We start from the raw sequence: 21243 nt of genomic DNA, 5'->3' as shown, positions 1-21243 counted from the left end.
TGCAGAGGCTCTGAGTAAAATAACCTCTAAAAAGGCATTGAGTAAAATAATCCCTAAAAAGGTTGAGATGGGGGAGAAGTCTGCATTTATTATTATGTCTGGCACACAGAGGAGGCCCACGATAAATATTTACTGAATAATTTTCTTAATTATTTGTTCACATTAGGTAATAGGAAGAGCAAAGTCACTGAGTTTACCCTCCCTCTGCAGAGCATTGCAAAAGACGATGGAGAAATTTCCCATTTTCCCTACTTCACTCCCTACATTTTTCTAAATTTTTTTTTTAATTTTATTTTTTATTTATTTATTTTTCCCCCAAAGCCCCAGTAGATAGTTGTATGTCATAGCTGCACATCCTTCTAGTTGCTGTATGTGGGACGCGGCCTCAGCATGACCGGAGAAGCGGTGCCTCAGTGCACGCCCGGGATCCGAACCCCGGCCGCCAGCAGTGGAGCGCACGCACTTAACCGCTAAGCCACGGGGCTGGCCCCTCCCTACATTTTTCTGTTTAAGAAAGTGATTCCCAAAAGTGGAAAAGAGATATTTATGGATGCCATTTTTCTTTATCCATTCCATTAGCCTGTGAGATGGAAGTTAGTGTTTGGCTGTGGCCTCTGATATCACCTTTCCTTTAGTCTGAACAAAGCTACCTCTTTATACTGGGATTTCTAAGGATTTTCTTGTGGTGGTGAAGGTGTTGATGGTAAAGAGAATCTAAATCTAAATGTATAACTTAGTTTTGAGGCCATGCCTGTGTGTGAACTAAATTTTGCATCTTTTTTTTTTCAAGGTATTCATAGAATAGAGTTATTTTCCTTCAAGGAATGCGTGGGTTGGAGAAATATTGTTCCCTTTACAATATCACAAAATCACAAATATTTCTCTTCCTTCTCATCAGTTATTTCTTGAAGATCCTTCATAATACGCCCTAACTTCCCTTTCTAACATTACCTCCTGCAAATACCTTGCATTAACCCTTTCATTCAGGCAATCTGAGCCACTTGCCTTTCCCTCATCATTCTTGTACTTTCTGTTCAGGCTATCGCTTTTTCCTTGAATGCTTTATTACCCTTAATTCTCATGTAGGTATTTATTTACCCTTACCTTTATGATTTACTTTATTTGTGGAATGAGATTCCATCTCATTCCACAAAGGATTTAGGGAGTATGATCTAACTCAAACACAGCTGCGTCTCTGAAATTGACTTCCGCCTTGCAAACCGTGTGAACTTAAGAAGGTTGCTTATCCTCTCTGTGCTTTAGTTCCCTCATCTGTAAAATTATAATAATAGTTTCACCCCACCTTATATAGTTATTTTGAGAATTAAGTGGGACAATTTCTTAGATATGCTTAGAACAATGTGTAGAATTCATTTATTTAGTCATTTGTTCATTCAGTAACATTTATTGAGCACTTAGTGTGTGCCAGCAAGTGGAACACAAGGATCCCTGCTCTTGTGGAGCTTACATTCTAGTGGGGGAGACAGTTAATAAATAGGTAAATTATATAGTATGTCATAAAGAGATTAGTGCTATGGCAAAAAAGAAAAAAAATAGGATAAAGGTGATTGAGAATGCTAGTAGGGGGTGTGGTGATGGGGAAGAATGGTGCCCAAGGGGCAGGAGAGTTTGCAATTTTAAATGGGCTGGTCAGGGTAGGTCTTATTGAGAAGATGAGACTAGAGCAGACTTGAAGGAAGTAAAAGAGTTAGCCATTTGGATATCTGGCAGAAGAGTCTTGTAGGCTGGGAGGATAACCAGTACAAAGTTTCTAAGGTAGCTGTATGCCTAATGCATTCAAGGAATAGCTGGAGCCCCTTGTAGCTGGAGCAAAGAAGTGAGAGAAAGAGAGTGGGAGATGAGATCAGAGAGGTAATAGGGGCCAGATCACGTACGGCCTTATGGCATTGTTAGGACTTTGGTTTTTACTCTGAGTAAAATGGGGAACACATGCAGGCTTTTGAACAGCAAAATGATATGGTTTGATTAACATATGATGGTTTGATTTAGGTTTTTACAGGATAACTTTGGCTGCTGGGTTGAGAATAGACTGTAGAGGTTGTAAAGATTAAAGTGGGAAGCCACTCAGGGAACTTGCAGTTATCTGGGTAAGCAATGGTATAGCCCAGATCAGAGTGATGTCGGTGGAGGTGGTGAGAATTGGTGCAATTCTAGGCACACGGTTAAAGGTAGAGCCAACCTGATTTCTTGCCTTGTCATATAAGGAATGAGAGAGGAAGAGAGAAAATAATGACTCCAAAGATAAACCAAAAACTTAAAAAGAAAAAAAAGTTACCTAAGGGAGGAGAGAAGAAACAAATTGTAAGGCAGCCAGGGATGGAAGGTTGACTTTTTTGAATTTATCTTATTTTGTAAATTTTACTTTTGAATCATAGAAATGTTTTGTATAAGTGTAAAACAAAATTAAGTCAAAATGAGCAATCTGACAAATGACTTGATCCAGAATATATTTTTAAAAATCTCCCACAAATCAATGATCTCACTCATAAGTAGAAGATAAAAACAACAATCACATAGAGACAGAGATTGGATTGGTGGTTACCAGAGGGGAAGAGGAGAGGGAGGAGGGCAAAAGGGGTGATTAGGCACATGTGTGTGGTGTTGGATTGTAATTAGTCTTGGATGGTGAACATGATGTAATCTATACAGAAATCGAAATATAATGATGTACACCTGAAATTTATATAATGTTATAAAGCAATGTTGCTGCAATAAAAAAATAAGAATAAGAGTCTCCCACAAATAAATAAAAAAGACAATCCAATTATAAAGTAGACAAACAATTGAATGGATTTTCATAAGAGAAGATATGCAATGGCCAATAAGTACATGAAAATGTGTTCAACATCATTATTCCTAGGGAAATGAAAATTAAAACCACAGAGTAATACCACTTAACATCCACAAAATGGCAAAAATTAAAAGACCAATAACACCAAATGTTAGCAAAGATGTGGAACAAATAGAACTCTCATATACTGCTAATAGTAGTGTAAAATGTTATGACCACTTTGGAAAAGTATTTGGAAATTTCTTACAAAATTAAACAAACATCTACCCTATGATCTAGCAATTCCACCCCTACTCATTTACCCAAGAGAAATGAAAACATATATATCCATAAAAAGACCTGTGATGGCTGTTCATGGCAGCTTTATTCATAATAGCCAAAAACTGGAAACAACCCAAATGTCCGTCAATAGGAGAATAGATAAACAAATTGTGGTGACTTCATGCAACAGAATACTACTCAGCAATAAAAAGAAACTACAAGTATATACAACAGATGAAAAATAAAAAACATTATGCTGAACAAAAGAAACAAAACATAAAAGAATAGTGTGTTAGTGGTCTCCCAAGAAGGAGATGCCAAGACATGATTAGATGTGCAAGAGATTTATTGGGGGAGTATATTGATTATTTATTGCTTTGAAACAAATTACTCCAAAACTTAGCAGCTTAAAATAACAAATATGTATTATCTCAGATAGGTTCTAAGGATCTGAAATCCAGGAGCAAATTAGTTGAATGGTTTTGGCTTAGCATTTCTCATGAGGTTGCAGTCAAGATGTTGGTTGGGGTTACAATAATCTGAAGGCTAGACTGAGGCTGGATGATCTCCTTCCAAGATGGCTCACTTACATGGCTATTGGCAGGGAGCCTCAGCTCCTCACCATGTAGGCCTCTTCATAGTTCTACTTGAGTATCCTCATGACGTGGCAGCTGGGTTCTCCCAGAGCAAGTGAACCAAGAGAGAGTATGGAGGAAGCCACAATGCCTTTTTATGACATAGTGTTGGTCATTAGACACTATCATTTCTGTCTTATTCTATTTATTAGAAACAAGCCACTAAGTCTAGTCCACTCTCAGGAGGAGAGTTGGCTCTGTCTTTTGAAGGAAGTGTCAATGAATTTTTGGATATATTTTAAACGACCGCAGGGAGGGATCAGGGGAAGGCAGAGAGAGGCTTCAGACCAACATACAGGTCTGATGTCTGTGGAAGGAGAGAGAGAAGGAATGAGGATTGGAAAGGAAGAGTTTTGTCCTACAGTATGGTTCCAAGAAAGGTTTGGCCAGGCTGATGAAGAGTCTTCAAGTCAAAGGCACCTGTTGGAGGTATCTTGTATATCACAGAATTGGGCCTGCCTTTGTAGCCCTGTCATGCTCTGGCTTTGGCTGGGATCAGCCTGTGGGAAGTGTAGCTTTGGTGCAGGTGTGGGGGTAGATCCAGAGTGGCAGCAGGTGGGGTCATCAGTCAATTGTGCTCTCTGCAAGCAGATTTCAGTGGTGCATTTTTATGGTCACCACAAGTACATACTGCATGAATAAGTTTACAGGAAATTCTAGAATGTGCAAAACGTATCTACAGTGATAGAAAGCAAGTAAGTGGTTGCTTGGGGCTGGGGAGGGGATGGGAATTTATTGCAAAGGGGCACAAGGGAACTTTTTTGGGGTAATGAAAATGTTCTATACTTGATTGTGGTGGTGGCTACACACATATATCCATTTGTTGAACTCATCAAACTCTGCACTTAAAATGAGCACATTTTATTGTGCATAAATATGTGTATAGTTTACTAAAAAACACAATGAAATACCATTTCACACTGATGATACCAAATGTTAGTGAGGATGTGCAGCACCTGAAACTCATATGATATTAGTGAGAGTATAAAATTATACAACCATTTTGGAAAACTGTTTGGCAGTTTCTTATTAAGTTAAACAAATACCTATTCTAAGACTCAGCAGTTCCACTCCTGGATATGGAGCCAAGAGAAATGAAAACGTATGTTCACAAAAAGACTTGTTGATGAATGTTCATAACAGCTTTATTTATAATGATCCAAAAAACCCCAAATATCCATCAATAGGAGAACTGGTAAATTGTGGAACATGTATACAATAGAATACTACTGAGCAATAAAAAATAATGAACTAGTGATACTTGCAGCAAATCTCAAAAAAGTTATGCTGAGCAAAAGAAGCAGGGTACAAAAGACTATATACTATATGATTCTGTTTATATAAAATTATTGAACAGATAAAACTAATCTATGTTGATAGAAATTAGAACATGGTTGCCATGAAAAACTCTCTGGAGTGATGACAATGTTTTATTTTATTTTATTTTATTTTTTTTGAGGAAGACTGACTCTGAGCTGACATCCATTGCCAATCCTCCTCTTTTTTTTTTTTTTTTTGGAGGAAGACTGGTCCTGCTAACATCAATTGCCAATCTCCTTGTATTTTTTTTTTCTTTTTTTCTCCCCAAAGCCTCAGTACATAGCTGTGTATCATAGTTGTAGAGTTGTAGCTCTTCTGTGTGGGACGCTGCCTCAGCATGGCTTGATGAGTGGTGAGTAGGTCAGCGCCAGGGATGCGAAACAGCAAACCCCAGGCCGCTGAAGAGGAACACGTGCACTTAACCACTGTGCCACCGGTCCGGCCCCAGACAATGTTTTATATCTTCGTTGGTATATAGGTTTCACAGATTTATACATTTGTCAAAACTCATCAAATTATACAACTAAGAGCTGTGTCTTTCACTGTATTTAAATTTTACCTCAATAAAAAAATCAAGATAAAGAAAGCAGTCACTAAAAATTAAAAACAAAATGAAAGAAATTAACTGTGTATTAAATTGGTAGAATTGTTTCAAATGACTTTAAAATACAGTAATTTGTACATTTTTTCCAAAAAATTTATAGTGGCAAAATACACATAAAATTTACCATTTTAACCATTTTTAAGTGAACAGTTCAATGATATTAACTACATTAGTAATGTTGTATGACCATCACCACCATTCATCTCCATACTTCTTTTCATCTAGTAAAACTGAAACTCTATACTCATTAAACAATAACTCTCGATTCCTCCCTCTCCCCAGCCCCTTGTAACCCCCATACTACTTTCTGTCTCTATGATTTTGACTACTCTAAGTACCTCATATAAGTGGAATCACACAGTGTTTGTCTTTTTGTGACTGGCTTATTTCACTTAGCATGAATCCTCAAGATTCATCCATGTTATAGCATATGTCTTAATGTACATTTTTAATGGGATATACCCTAAGGAAAAAAGTCAACTGCAAAGAAATATTAAACTGTTTTCATTAGTCATCTCATTAGTAATAATATTGGTATTTTTTCTGAAATGATTGTGTATAGTAGAATAAAGCAAATAAATAAATTATGTTAATATTATCGGGAACCAAGATGTTGATTATAAGAGAAAGAGATACAAATATAAAATCAAGAAAGTTGGGTAAAATCCCTAAAATTTAATTGGAAAAAGCCAAACAATGACCAATCCAGTAGTAAGAAGCATTCCAACCATCCAAACTGTGGTCTTTCATTGCCATTTACTACTAAAATGAACCAAGGCTTCTCAGAGAAACATCTGATTCCAGATCTGGGGCAAGAAATAGACAAGATGAAGCTGGAACATCTTGTTATAACAGAAAGCAAGGAAGCTACTAGAGACTACTGGAATCATGTCAAAAGGACTCTGGAGCTAATCTGAAGGGACTTACATAGTCCAAAGATGGGACAATATGCATTTTAAAATTAACAATAACTGCAATAGATTGAAGCACACCGAATGTGTTAAAAATCCATGAGTTCATAGTGATACTAAAAACAAAAATCTCATTAGTCGTCTTTGCAGTATGCTAGAGGACCTTATTGTTTTGAAAACTGTATTATATAGAGAACCTCAACTCAATATCTTGAAAAGTAGTAAATCAAAGAAAAGAATTAAGCATTTATCCTGCCTTTCTTTAGGTAATCAAATATTTGATGAAGGGAAAGTTCTTATTTATAGCAGAATTCCTGCTAATAAATGAAGACAATATGTTAAAATTAGAATATCACTATTTTACAGCCCCTAGTGAAATAACGCAGCTGGGTAATGATTACTAGTGACTGCTAAACTATCAAGTAAAAGGGTGGTAACATTTGAACCTATTCATCAATTGTACAAAACAAAAATACATTTAACCAGATGTTATATGTCTCCTGATGAGATTTAATAGGAAGTATATGATACCTCTTATGAAGCTTTCTTGCCAAAAAAGAAAAAAGGAACATAAATCTGAACAAGTATATCTAATTGCCCATTTATAGGAAATAAAAAGGGACAAAGAAATACATTAAATGACACCACAGGAATGCAATCAGAAAAATCTGCAATGTTGGAAATTTTACAGAACAAATGACCTGTTTCACCAACAAACAAATAAATTGCAGGAAGTAAAAAAGAGGGAGAACTTACAGATTGAAAGAGACCTAAGATAAGTATTGTCCAAATGCAATGTGTAAACCAAATGCAATGTGTAAACCTTGTTTGGAATTGTAAAAAAAAAAAAAAGAGACAACTGTAGAAATTTGAACACTACGTATTTGATAACATTAAGAAATTACTGTTAATTTTCTTTGGGTGTGTTGATATTATTATGTTTAAAAGATTCTCTATAGTTTAGACACACATATAAGTATTTATGGATGAAATTATGTGATGTCTGAGATTTGCTTAGAAATAATTAGTTGAGGGGAAGTGGGTGGGGATATAGATGAAACAAGATTGGGCATTTGTTGGTAATTGTTGAAGTTGGATAAGTACATGGGTTATTTTTTCTTTTTCTATTAAAAAAAAGAATGTCTCCAAGCTTTTTTTATAAGCAACAGGAAGAATGAAGCTGCCGTCAACTGAGATGGGGAAGGCTGCAAGTAGAGCAGGTTTGGTAGAAAAGATGAGTTCGATTTTAAGCTTGTTGTGTTTAAGATGTCAGTTGAACATCCAAATGGAGATATTGAATAGGCAGTTAGATATATAAATTTGGATATGGGAGTGAGGTCTGGGATGGAGATAGAAACTTGGGAGTCATCGGCATATAGATGGTAGCTATAGCAATGAGACTGGATGACATCAAGAAACGAGCGAGAGTAAATAGAGCTTAGAACGTAGTAAATGCTCAATAAATATTCATTATAACCACATGACTAAAATCCTCTCTTTTGATTACTTTCTCCTCTGAACTCCTACAGCACTTTTCCTCTATCTTGTATTATAATTACTTGTATACATGTCTTATCTCCTCTATAAATTGTAAATTTCCTGAAGGTAGGAACTAGATCTTAATCATCTTCATACATTGCTCCCTCTCCACCACCATGGAGCCAGAATGGTGTCTTGCATGGAAGTGAATTGAAATTTATAAATGAAGTTGAGTTTGTGAAGAAATTTTGGTCAGGGCTATGGATTTTCTGGCTTCGGGTTCAGAGACTCCCTACATTGATGGGCTTATATGTGAGCAGGGCCAAGATGTGTTCTTGTGTGGAGTTGTTCTTGCCAACTAGTTGGGATACTAGCTCTGTACAGCCTCAATCAGCCTTTGGGATCCAACTCTATCTAAGACACTACAGAGGGAAATGGGTGAGGTGACTCAGAGTAGAGTGAAGGGGGATATGAAATAATGGCATGGGAAGTAGGATACAAAACTAGGCACTATGTGCACATGACTTTATGTGCACACACTTATCTCAGAAGGGGAGTAAACATTTCACGACTTAGCAGCTCATGCAAGAGTAGGAATCAGCTTGGTGTCCTTGTCCACTGAAGCATTTTATTTTTGTACATTTCTCAGCCCCAGAAGCTAACAACTCCCTTCTTCCCATTGAGACCTAAGAGTTCAGGAGTGGCTGTTTTTTTTGTTTTTGTTTTTATCTGCAAGATGAAATTTTTTCACCTTCTACCATCCTGGCTCTGGTCGCTGGCAGATTCCAAAGTCTCTAAGAATATTCCTTTTCTTGCTCTCATCCTATTCCTGTGTTGAGTGGGGGTAAATTTTTCTTGTAGTTTTGCTTAGTACCAAATCCTGCTCAGCTCCAAACCTGGATAATTTGGTACCACTCTCTTTTTATTTTCTTTTTTCACATAACCACAGTATAGTGGATATAGTTATCCAGATCAGGAAAATAACATTGATTCAATACTACTATATAATCTACAGACCTCATTCAAATATTACCAGTGCTCCCATTAGAGTTCTTCATGGCAGAAAGAAAACCAGGTTCTTGTCTAGGCTTCAGTTCTGGGTTACATGTTGCATTTGATGGTCTTGTCTCTGTGGTGTCCTCAAATCTGAAACAGTTCCTCAGTCTTTCTTTGTCATTCTTGATCTTGGCATTTCTCTTTCTCTCTCTCTCTTCTACTTCTCTCTTTGAAGAATATGAGTTACTTATTTGTAAAGCATCTATCATTTTGGGCTTATCTGATGTTTCCTGATGATCAGATTCAGGTTATGAATTTTTGGCAGGAATACAATTAAAGCGATGTTTCCTTCTCAGTGTGTCATATCGAGCGACACACGATGGCATTTTGTCCCATTACTGGTGATGTTAACTGGGATCACTTGGTTAAGGTACCACATTTTTTTCACTGCTAATTACTACTTTCTGTTTGTAATAATCCAATACATGTTAGGAAGATAGTTTGAGATCGTGTAAATACCCTCTTTTTCACCACATTGCTAGTTTTAGCATTAATAATATTTATTTTAAATCATCTTTATTGTAAAATAATACACATAAAAGAGTGAATAAGATATAAATGTACAAATGTATGAATTATATATAGTATAAATTATAAATTGTGTAATGCCCCTGATAATAAAAATAGGACATTTCCAGGCACCTCATTTGGCTCCTAAAGAATTACACCCCTGGGCCGGCCCAGTGGCGTAGTGGTTAAGTTCATGTGCTCTGCTTCGGTGGCCTGGGGTTCACAGATTTGGATCCCTGGCGTGGACCTACGCATCGCTTATCAAGCCATGCTGTGGCAGGCGTCCCACATATAAAGTAGAGGAAGATGAGCACGAATGTTAGCCCAGGGCCAATCTTCCTCAGCAAAAAGAGGAGGATTGGCAATGGATGTTAGCTCAGGGCTGATCTTCCTCACCAAAAAAAAAAAAAAAAGAATTACAACCCCTCTAGCCTCTCTAAAATTAACCACTAGTCCTGACTTTTATTGCAATCATGTCATTTCTTTACTTTTTTATGATCTAGGTATGATCTTTAAATATTAAAATTTAGTTTTGTCTCATTAAAAAACTTTTTTTATTGTAGTAAAATACACATAATATAAACTTTACCATTTTAAACATTTTTAAGTGTTCAGTTTGGTGACATTAAGTACATTCACATTGTTGTGCAACTATCACCACCATGCATCTCCAGAACTTTTTCATCTTCCCAAACTGAAACTCTGTACCCATTAAACAATAACTCCCTAGTCCTCCCTCCCCGTCAACCTCTGGAAACCACTATTCTACTTTCTGTATCTATGCATTTGACTATTCTAGGTGCCTTATATAAATGAAATCATACAATATTTGTCCTTTTATCTGGCTTATTTCAGTTAGCATAATGTTTGCAAGGTCCATCCGTGTTGTAGCATGTTGATACCACTCTTATCCTCCAGTACTGCCTTCCAGGAAGTTAGGGATTGGAAAGAAAGCTGAGAGGGAAGAGGAGAGCCAGGAACTCTGGAGTCATAGGATGAGAATTTTAAGGAGGAGGGAATCAGCAACACCATCAAACACTATAGAAGTCAAAGCTAATGTGGTGATGTCACAAGAAATTTTCAAAATCAAGTATTAACGAACATTTTTAGAGTGACTGCTTTGTGCCTGGAATTGTGCTAAGCACTGGATTTATGGAGGGTAACGCCAGATTGCCAAGGATTACGGAGTTGCTGGTATGGAGAAAGTGGAATGGAGAGGAAGAAAAAAGAGAGGCCAAGAGCTTGATAGAGAAGTAGAGTGGAGGGGAAATACTACTAGGATGTGGAGATTTGAATACTTCTATAAGAAGAGGGAATAGGCCAGTTCAAATGGGAGGATGGCAGGCTCCATCAATATTCAGTTAGGCAAGGATTCCATTTTTTCCCTGCCTAATACCACAACTTTCTGTTTCTACCTCTCTGTTTCCAGGTAAGCTGCTCCTGGTGGAGTTGAGCTTTTCGGATTAAACATTTGAAAGGTGGAAGGGAGAAACTGCAGCTAATATTGCAGTCACAATGGTGCTTGGTAATGTGTGTTTGAGAGAGCCAGGGTGATAAGAGGGCCTACAGCTGATTGGCTGGCTGGAAAATTAAGCTACCTGGAAGGGGTGGCAGTGTGCTGCCTTGGTAGGTTCTACTAATGTGCCTCCAGGGCCTCATCTAAGTTAGGACCTTTGGAAAGTTTTGAAAAGTGGGTTAAAATGAACAAAAATGATTATAAAATGTGATATATACATACATTAAATTTTATTCAGCCTTAAAAAGGAAGAAAATTCTGACACATGTTATTAAAATTAAAACATGGATGAACCCTGAGGACATTGTGCTAAGTGAAATAAGCCAGCTACAAAAGGACAAATATTGCATGATTCCATTTATATGAGGTACCTAGAATAGTCAAATTCGTAGAGACAGAAAGTAGAATGGTGATTGCCAGGAGCTGGGGGGAGAGGGGAATGGGGAGAAAATGTTGAATGGGTACAGAGTTTCAGTTTGGGAAGATGAAAAAGTTCTGGAGATTGATGGTGGTGATGGTTGCACAACAATGTGAATGTACTTAATATCACTGAACTGTACACTTAAAAATGGTTAAAACAGTAAATTTCATATTGTGTATATTTTACCACAATAAAAACAAAATGAATAGGAGCAATGTGGCAAATGTTAACAACGTGAATCTAGGTGAAAGGGTTTATGAGAGACCATTATACTATTTTTTTATTATCCTACTTTTGCAACTTTTCTGTTGCTTTGAAATTTTTTTCAAAATAAAAAGTTAATTAAAATTAACAGGAGGAAGTTCTGTAGCAATAAGGTACAGATCATTTGGGATTGCTTCCACTGCAGGGGTTGCAGGTACCTATAAGCGTATCAGCCTAGTGTTAGGAAGTTAATAGAGTATCATAGGTAATTATTGACTACCTTAAGCAATTTGTTTTCACATTTTAATTATATCATCACCTCTTTGTTGACTTAACGTCTTTGTGAGGATGTGGAGTTGATAACTTTTCAGTTTCTCCTGTTTTCTTCATATTATTTTAATTATTATGAATTCCTAGAACATTAGGGACACTCATATTCAGTATTAAAATAAAAATACATTCTAAAACAAAAGAAATTTTGTATCAACTGTTTTGCCATTTCTTTGTCAGTGCTCCTCCTCTGTCATATCCGGATATATATAAAATTTCTGTAGTTAGACAGACTGGGTTCAAATTCTGACTCTCTTTCTTGCTAGCTCTGAGACATTGTGTAAATTATCTCATCTCTCTAAGACTTGGTGTCCTCATCTGTAACCCTCAAAGAGTCATGAGGCTTTTAGGTGAGATAATGAATGTAAAACAGAGCACAATACCTGCCACATGGTAAAAATGTAATACATGTTATTGATTAATTATATGATTGGCCTATGACTGGACATGATCGTATAGGTCCCAGTGCAACAGAAGGCAGTGTAGGAGTTAGAATCAATTATATGTTAAATATAAGCAATACGTATTACTTTAATATTGCAGCCTAAAAGGATATATAATAGTTTATCATTAAATTTAGTACCTGTCATAACCTCAGTAAAGTTCTCTGCCACTGAGCTCCCAAACTATGAGTTTCCAGAGGAAAACCATGAAGCAAATTTAAAGGTTGGTGAATAGTGTCTGTGAGGTAGGATTAAACTGTCTGGGGTCCTTTTGCTTAGAGAAGTCTGTGAGAAGACCTCGGAAAAAGACTAACAACTAAGTCTATAACACTTATGTTTATTGTTTAATTGGTTGAAATATATTATGGAATTATTGGACCAGAGGAGATGCTCCCAACCTCATGAGAATTTATCCAGGTTTTAAAATGACCAATTAGGGGCCGGCCCGTGGCTTAGCGGTTAAGTGCGCGCGCTCTGCTACTGGTGGCCCCGGGCGCGCACCGATGCACCACTTCTTCCGGCCATGCTGAGGCCGTGTCCCACATATAGCAACTAGAAGGATGTGCAACTATGACATACAGCTATCTACTGGGGCTTTGGGGGAAAAAAAAGAAAAAAAGGAGGAGAATTGGCAATAGATGTTAGCTCAGAGCTGGTCTTCCTCAGCAAAAAGAGGAGGATTAGCATGGATGTTAGCTCAGGGTTGATCTTCCTCACAAAAAAAAATAAATAAAAACTTAAAATAAAATATAATGACCAATTACAGACAATACGAGAAGAAATGGCTTTAAACTCTAGAATAAATGATTTAGGTTAGATGATTAGAGGAAAAGTTCCTGACAATGAGGTTTGTTAAACTTTTTTTTTTTTTTTTTTTTGTGAGGAGATCAGCCCTGTGCTAACATCCGCCAATCCTCCTCTTTTTTTGCCGAGGAAGACGGCCCTGGGCTAATATCCGTGCCCATCCTCCTCCACTTTACATGGGAGGCCGCCACAGCATTGCTTGCCAAAGCAGTGCGTCGGTGCGTGCCCGGGATCTGAACCAGCGAACCCCGGGCCGCCGCAGCGGAGCGCGCGCACCCAACCGCTTGCGCCACCAGGCCGGCCCCAGGTTTGTTAAACTTTAAAGTTAGTTAACATAGGATCTGATGGAATTTTCTTGTCTAGGAAGACTTTAGAGGTAGATTAGATTTCTCTCTGTCTGAGGTGGCTTAGGTAAAGATGCACCTGTAGATAGGTAGATGTGCTGATGGTCCTTTGCAATCTAAGAGTCAATAAAAGCCTTTGGCTCACCTAACCACAGTCAGTCACAGCCTCAGTGGGTAACTATCCTGCCTGCATTTTCTGATCTCTCTGGGTAATTTAATTGTCATACTATCTAACAAGGAATTCACAGTTTTTCTTCACAGTTTTTTAAGGCTCTTGTTTTATTTAGTAATGGAATGGCTCAGGTTCACTTTTTTACTTATCTATTTATTTTTAGTCATGTTTATTGAGGTTTAATTTACCCTTTTAATGTAGTTTTATGAGTTTTGACAAACCCACCTGTTTGTAAAATAATCAAGAAGTTCTATTTATTTATGTCTTTCTTGGGGAAGAAAAATGCAATAGCAGGACAGAGAAGAGCAAAAATATAGTGACTTTTGGGGGATTTTTTATGGGAAACAAAGTCAAGATTTTCTCACAACAAGACCTGGTTGTTTGTTCCCTCTCAAATTGAGTAGATGAATTCACTTTATCTACTAGGGTAGTTAATATTGACCTGACCTAGTCCTTTTAAGATTAAATTTATTTGGTAACTGGTCTTCTGCAACATTAGGAGTGAAGAAAGAGAGGAGTCAATTATAAATGATTTAAAGATTAAGAAGTGGGATGTGTCTCCGTGTGTTCTGTTCCATTTTTGTTCCACTAATAAAATTTTCTGGGGACCGTAGTTATATTCTAGTTATAGCAATAATAGATTCTAGATTTTTCAGGGCAGTTTCATCTCAAGGAGTCTGTCCTTTTGTGCCCATACATAACATATCCTCAGATGACATGCTTTGATTTTTGGTTTGGAAAATATGACCACTGTAATTTATAACAGCAGGGAGAAAATTGGTTGGTAAGAAGCTCTACTTCAGCTTAGCCTATATCAAATGCTGCATTGGGCATTTACAATATTGGAGAATTATAGTTGGGGTTTGCCTAAGTCATTCTGAGCCTGGGGTTGAGAGAGAAAACTAACTCCTATTGAATGCCTACTGTGTATATGCTTGGCAGTGTGCTAGGTGCTTTCCCTATTTACAACTGCTCTGGCTAGAATTCCATCCCAGATCCAACCACCACTTAAATAAAAAAAACCAAAAAACACATGTTCCTCATGGTGCCTAGTTCATTAATACAAGTCACAGGTGCCACACCCTCTATAAGACCCTGGCACCATAATTAGGATAATAGACTCTCAGGGCTTGGAGGGATCTTTGAGGTCATCTAGTTAAAGGGCGGCAGCTGTTCTTTTCACCACTGAGTCTGAGAATCACTGTGTCAGTTCTCTTAACAGGGAGGTGAAAAAAAATGTGTGGGGCTATAGTCTCTTTAGGCTGCAATCCCATAAAAGACAGGGCAATAATAAGCTAATGTGAAGCTTGAATTACGTTCCAGACTGGAAAGGGCAATGGGAAAAAATATGATTTACTGGGTTCCTCAGACAATATAAAGGAGGAAAAAAAAAAAAATGACAGAGACGTAATGTGAGGCCCTTGAATTCAGGTAGAGGCCCACAAAAGGGATCCTGATTGACAGAGGTAAACCCCAAAGAGTCCTCTCTCTCTCCATTTTTCACCAGCTCTTAAGTAGTACTAGCCATCCTGGGTCCTCTTCTTTGCCCTTTTATTAGAAAGCTGGGAAACCCTCTCCTTTTCCGTGAGAGAGGGTGAGAGAAGGGGTCTTAGGGTGCATGAACGATAGAAAACAGGTCTTTCTCTTAGGGCTGAGGAGTGGTACAAACAATTGTCCTGGAGATATGGGAATATATTTCACGTCCTCTCAAGGTCCCTTCAGTTGAAAGATACTGTCATTCTTTGGCAGTACTAGGGGGAGGGCCTGCAACGTCCATGCTGCCATGGAAACACGCCGCCGTGTTCCTTTTTCTTACGTAGGGCGGGGCACTCCGCCTGAGCCACCAATCATCCACGGGATTTCTTGAGTGGCGGGCAGCAGCAGCGAATGGGCGAGCTGATACTGCGTGACGCGACGGGAAAAGAGGGAGTTCGCGGCCGGTGGCGGCGGTGGCGACAGTGGCGACCTGGGCATCGAGCTGGAGGGACCTGGGGAGCGTGCAGAGACCTCTAGCTCGAGGGGGAAGGATCTCCTGCCGGGATGCCTGGTACTGTTTGGAGGAAAGTGGGGGCGCAGTCAGCTCTGAAGGCTTGGGTTTCGGGTCTGAAGGGATGGCTGACCGGAGGGGGCGGGGCGGCAAGCATGGCGGCGGTGACGGGGAAAGGGTTGGAGGGCCCCGAGGAGGGGGTAGGGAAGCAGTAGCTTGGAAGGCTGGGTGGTCGTGAGGAAGCTTAAAGGGCTGAGGGGGTTCAGGCGAACAGAGATTGCAGAGCAGCCTTTTGGGGGGCGGTAGAGGTGCCAGAAGGATGTAGAGAGTGTTGTGGGGGATGGAAAAAGGGGCGGGGAGAGAAGAGGTTAGGAAGGAGGAGAAAGGGTGTCTACGGGAAGGTGATGGAAAAGAAGAGGGAGTGAGGGATAGACTGACTGTACATAAGGAGGAAATCGGGCCTTGGGAGGTATGATAGGAAAGTGGATGCAGCGATTATAAATATAATATTCTAATTGGAAGAGTCTTAGACTGGACCCTTTTCCCACCAGCTCTTGTACTTTCCACCCCATTATTTAAGCTCAGACTGCATGAGGAAGGCTAGTAGGTTACATAGAACTGATCTCTTATTAATGCATTCTAGGGGAGCAGATGGACCCTACTGGAAGTCAGTTGGATTCAGATTTCTCGCAGCAAGACACTCCTTGCCTGATAATTGAAGATTCTCAGCCTGAAAGCCAGGTTCTAGATGATGATTCTGGTTCTCACTTCAGTATGCTATCTCGACACCTTCCTAATCTACAAACACAGAAAGAGAACCCTGTGTTGGTGAGTGGTATCTTGTTTGGAACTGATTGAGCAGATTTTTTTTCCTAGGCTAGACCAACCAGCAAATGTAAGTGCTTAGGAGATCACTATCTTAGATAAATTTGAGTGGAAAAATGAAATCAACATGTTCACAAAAAGTATGTCTCATTTTGGATTATTTCATTTATAGTGGGGATATTATGTATGTATATTTTCTAGGATGTTGTGTCCAATCCTGAACAAACAGCTGGAGAAGAACAAGGAGAGAGTAATAGTGGGTTCAGTGAACATCTGAAAGAAAAGAAAGCTGCAGGTGAGGTGTTTAAAGCTATCAGTCCCTTTTGCAAGGGTGCTCTTGTTGGAGCTGGGTGGATTTAAACATACAGCTGTGGTGAATGTATGAAAGGAAGTCTAGTACAGTATCTGGCGCATAGTAGGCACTCAAAAGTTGGTTTTCTAATGTAGCTGATTAGATTGGTATTGTCCACATTCCTGAATTGGTATCAGAGTTTGGTGGTAAATGCCTTTTGCATTAATATCCAGTTATTTTTTTCAGACCCTGCAGATTCTTCTCATTTGGACACGTCTGGTTCCATGAGTCAGGTCATTGAACAGTTACCTCAGCCAAACAGGACAAGCAGGTATACTAGTATTTGAAGGAATTTATTTAAATTAATTAATGGAGCAGTTCTTTTATCTGTACCTGTTGCCTCATCCCAAAGATAAAGGGATTAATCTTATTTTTGTGAATTAGGAAGTGGGATTTGAGAATTGTGTTAGCTAGTATTGTATTAGTACTTACAGCTGAAACTGCTTTTGTGAAGGTAATAACATTTTTTACGCTTACATTATTTAGATTGTGATCTGTCTTGTGTGTGTGAAACAAAATAAGCATTCCTTATTCTTAGCATAGATATGCCATATTGGTAGGAAAAAAAATCATCAAAAAATATTTAGGTATATTATCAAAACTGTTAGGCATGCTTTCCACCAACCAACCCAGTTTTAGACCCAGAATGTTTAATTCATACTCTAAACAGTATTCAATTTTTGCTTTGTCCTATGTATCTTTACATTGTCCATATTGAGTTCATCCTTTTTGTTAGGCACTAGATTGGGTGTTTGATATACACTTGCATTTAATTTAATTTTTAAAGCAGCTGTACGATGAAGGCATTACATTACTTCCATTGCACAGGTGAGGAGACTGGTGGGCGAAGAAGTTAAATGACTTACTCTAGAATACATTGCTACTAAGTGACAGAGCTGGACTTTGAGTTCTTCTGACTGAAGTGCTGCCTCTTTCTTTTTTACTATGCGGTGCTTCTCAGTCTTTTGCCCAAATTCACCTAAGATCAAAGGAGATTGTAGACAATTTCAGGAGTCTTGGAGTGGCAGAGTAGAAAAGAGAGGAAGTCAGAGGAGGATTTGAGGTGGTGAAAGACTGTGGTTTTATCTCAAAAAAAAAAAAACCTTTTTTTGTTTTTTTGTGTTCTATTTAATACTCTGTGTTTGTACATAAATTTTTTCTCCCAAATCATCTGTTGGATGCTTTAGAACAATCTGCAGCTTGGTGGGCTTATTTTGACCTGCAGGTGGGTTTTATTTGGCCCACACAAGGTTGTAAAATATATTTGAATTAACTGATAGAATTTAAAAATGGGGAAATTTTACATAAAACTTGGATTTCTGGCTTCTGGCATTACTAGTCCAGAAGAAATGCAACTGTTGCATTATTGGCAACAGTTGGTTGGAGCTGTGAGTAGCAGCCAGCTTAGATGGGGCGTGAGTGCTATGGTCTGTCATAGTCCCTACAACTCACTATTGTACTTGGACACTGAGACCAGGTGTTCTTTTGTGATTTATTATAGTGCTTGTGCTTTTGTTCTTACAGCCAGCTGCTTCACACATTTATGTTACCTTGCTTTGCTTTCTGTAGGTATTTAAGTTTACATTCTCTCTTTAGAAACATGTGCCAGGCTTATCTACTGTGTTTTTGTGGCTCAGCACACTGGTGTGAACCAGTGGGGACAGGAAGTATGCGTACTCTCGTTTTAAATGAAGCAGTGCTGTTTGAGAAGTCCCTTGCTACCTCTTTTCCCTTTTTGTGTTAATGTGTTGCTGTTTCTCTAAAAAAAACTTGAATGCTTACATTCAGTAAATGTACAGGCATTGTGGCAGATGTTTTAAAGGGACTTTGCCATCATGGAGCTTATAATTTAATAGGGAAGACAGACATTAAATCATTACATAAATAGCTATTCATTTACAATTGTGATCATTGCAAAGGGGAAAAAATAGAATATATAACCTAATCTTGGGGATAGGGGAAAGCCTTTTTGAGGAATGTGATCTAAACTGTAAATATAAATTTGTTAGGCACTATTGAAGGGCTGGGGAGAAGTATGGCATGTGAGAGGAGGAGCTTTCCAGACAGAGGGAACAGCATGTGCAAAAGTCATAAAGCTGGAAAGAATTTGGGGTTGATTCCAAAAGAATGAAAGCTTTTAAAAACTCATGTATATTGATCTCTTTTATGTTGTCTTTATTCATTAATACAAGTATTTTGAAAAAAGCTGCTTGTGAACTTTTCTCTGTCATAAAGTTCCAAAAAATCTTCATTTCATATATAGTGTCCTATTGATGTAAGCCAATGGTCTTAAACATGGAGCATACTAAAATATAATACTGAATACATAATGGATATTTTTATATCTCTGTTAAACATTTTTTAAAATTGAGATGATTGTAGATTCATATGCAGTTGCAAGGACTAATGCAGAGAGATCCTTTGTACACTTTGCCCAGTTTCTCCCAATGGTAACCTTTTGCAAAACTGTAGTATAAGATCACAACCAAGATATTGACATTGATAAAATCTACTGAACATATTCAGATTTCCCCAGTTTTACTTGTACTCATGTGTGTGCATGTGTTAATTTTTATATAGTTTATAATCACCTGTGTAGGTTTGTGTATCTACTACCACTGTGGTCAAGATACTGAATAGTCACAACATCACAAGAATCCTTAGTGTTGCCCTTTTATCACACTTACCTACCTCTCCTGCACCTGAACTCCTGGTAACCACTAATTAAGATTGTCCTCCATCTGTAAAATTTTGTCATTTCAAAATGTTATATAAAGGGGATCATACAGTATGTAACCTTTTGGGATTGGTATTTTTCAGTCAGCATAACTCCCAGGAGATCTGTCCAAGTTGTTGCATGTATCAATAGTTCATTCCCTTTTATTGCTGAGTAGTGTTCCATGGTATGGATATACCACAGTTTGTTTAACCATTTGTCTGTTGAAGGAAGTCTGGATTGATTCTGGTTTTTGGCTATTACAAATAAAGCTGCTATGAACATTTGCCTACAGGTGTTTGTGTGAACATAAGTCTTTGTATCTCTAGGGTGAATACCCAGGTGGGCAATTGCTGGGTCACGTAGTAGTTCCATGTTGAGTATTTTAAGAAACTACCAAACTGTTTTCTAGAGTGGCTGTATCATTTTATAATCCCACTATCAATGTATGAGAAATCCAGTTTCTCTCTTTTGGTGTTGTCACTCTTATATTTTAGCCATTCTGATAAGTGTGTAGTGATATCTCATTGTGCTTTTAATTTGCATTTCCCTAATGGCTAATGATGTTGAACATCTTTTCATGTGCTTATTTGCCATCTGTACATCCTCTTCAAGGAAATGTGTGTTCATATCTTTTGCCCATTTTCTAATTGGATTTTTTTTTTTATTGTGTTTTGAGAGTTCTTTATATATTCTGGGTACTAGTCCTTTGTAGGATACGTGGTTTACAAATATTGTCTCTCACTCTTAGCTTATCTTTTCATCTTCTTCAGAGGGTTTTTCTCAGAACAGGTTTTTAATTTTGATGAGATCAGTTAAATATTTTTGACAGAGTAATATAAATACATAGTTTATTTAAAAAACAGCCTATAATGAAAAGCAAAGAGTCCTTTCCCACCCTTGCTCCCCTTTCACAGAGGCAACCCTCTTTAAAGATTTGTGTTTTTACTTCTTTGGGAGGTTATCTTCTTAGCTCTTAATACTTTTGTAAAACTAAGTAACGCTATTGTACTGCAGTTTCTGGTTTTATCAGATTAAGACAATTGAGTTCCACAATGAAAGATAAGGATTTAACTCACAACACTCTCCCAATTTTCGATAATAATTGTTTTAGTTCTTTTATTGGCTACTTTTGCACTTCTAAATAATATATTTAAACCTTTGTTTTCTTTTTCCATCAGCTTTAGACAGTGGAGAAAAGTTTGACATCAGTACCATTTTTTGTCTATCATCTGATTTATTTCAAGCCTCCTCTTATTCACCTAATCATTCTACAAATATTTATTATTTCCTGTATGCCAAGCGCTCTTGAATTTTGGGGATGCAAAGTGATCAGAGGGGATAAAAATCCTAGACCTTAATATAGCTTATGTTTTTGTATGGGATTTGGCAATAAGTGATAAATAAGTAAAATATATAGTATGTTAGACACAGATGGGGCTGAAGAGAAAAATAAAGCAGAGAAGGGGATAGGAAACATCAAAGGAGTTGCCAGTTTAGATAGGGTGCTTCGCTGATGTGACATTTGATTAAAAATCTTG

The 21243-nt window shown here is 37.9% G+C and overlaps 1 protein-coding gene across 8 annotated transcripts in view; it reads left to right on the top strand.

Annotated features, from left to right (window-relative positions):
• Positions 1-21243, top strand: part of TP53BP1 (tumor protein p53 binding protein 1) — a 93347-nt gene that overhangs the window by 3237 nt on the left and 68867 nt on the right. For all 8 annotated transcript variants that reach the window (XM_087426188.1, XM_014780626.2, XM_087426222.1 and 5 more), the window contains exons 2-5: positions 15643-15869; positions 16453-16637; positions 16836-16929; positions 17173-17257. In XM_087426188.1, the coding sequence (XP_087282314.1) occupies positions 15863-15869; positions 16453-16637; positions 16836-16929; positions 17173-17257 (371 nt within the window). In that variant the 5' untranslated portion in view covers positions 15643-15862. The remainder of the gene's footprint in view (positions 1-15642; positions 15870-16452; positions 16638-16835; positions 16930-17172; positions 17258-21243) is intronic.

This window comes from Ceratotherium simum, chromosome 3 (genome assembly GCF_057802395.1).
Source record: "Ceratotherium simum simum isolate JZ-2026a chromosome 3, ASM5780239v1, whole genome shotgun sequence".
Lineage (NCBI taxonomy): Eukaryota > Metazoa > Chordata > Mammalia > Perissodactyla > Rhinocerotidae > Ceratotherium > Ceratotherium simum.
The sequence above is the reverse complement of the archived record's forward strand: the minus strand, read 5'-3'. Positions and strand labels throughout refer to the sequence as shown.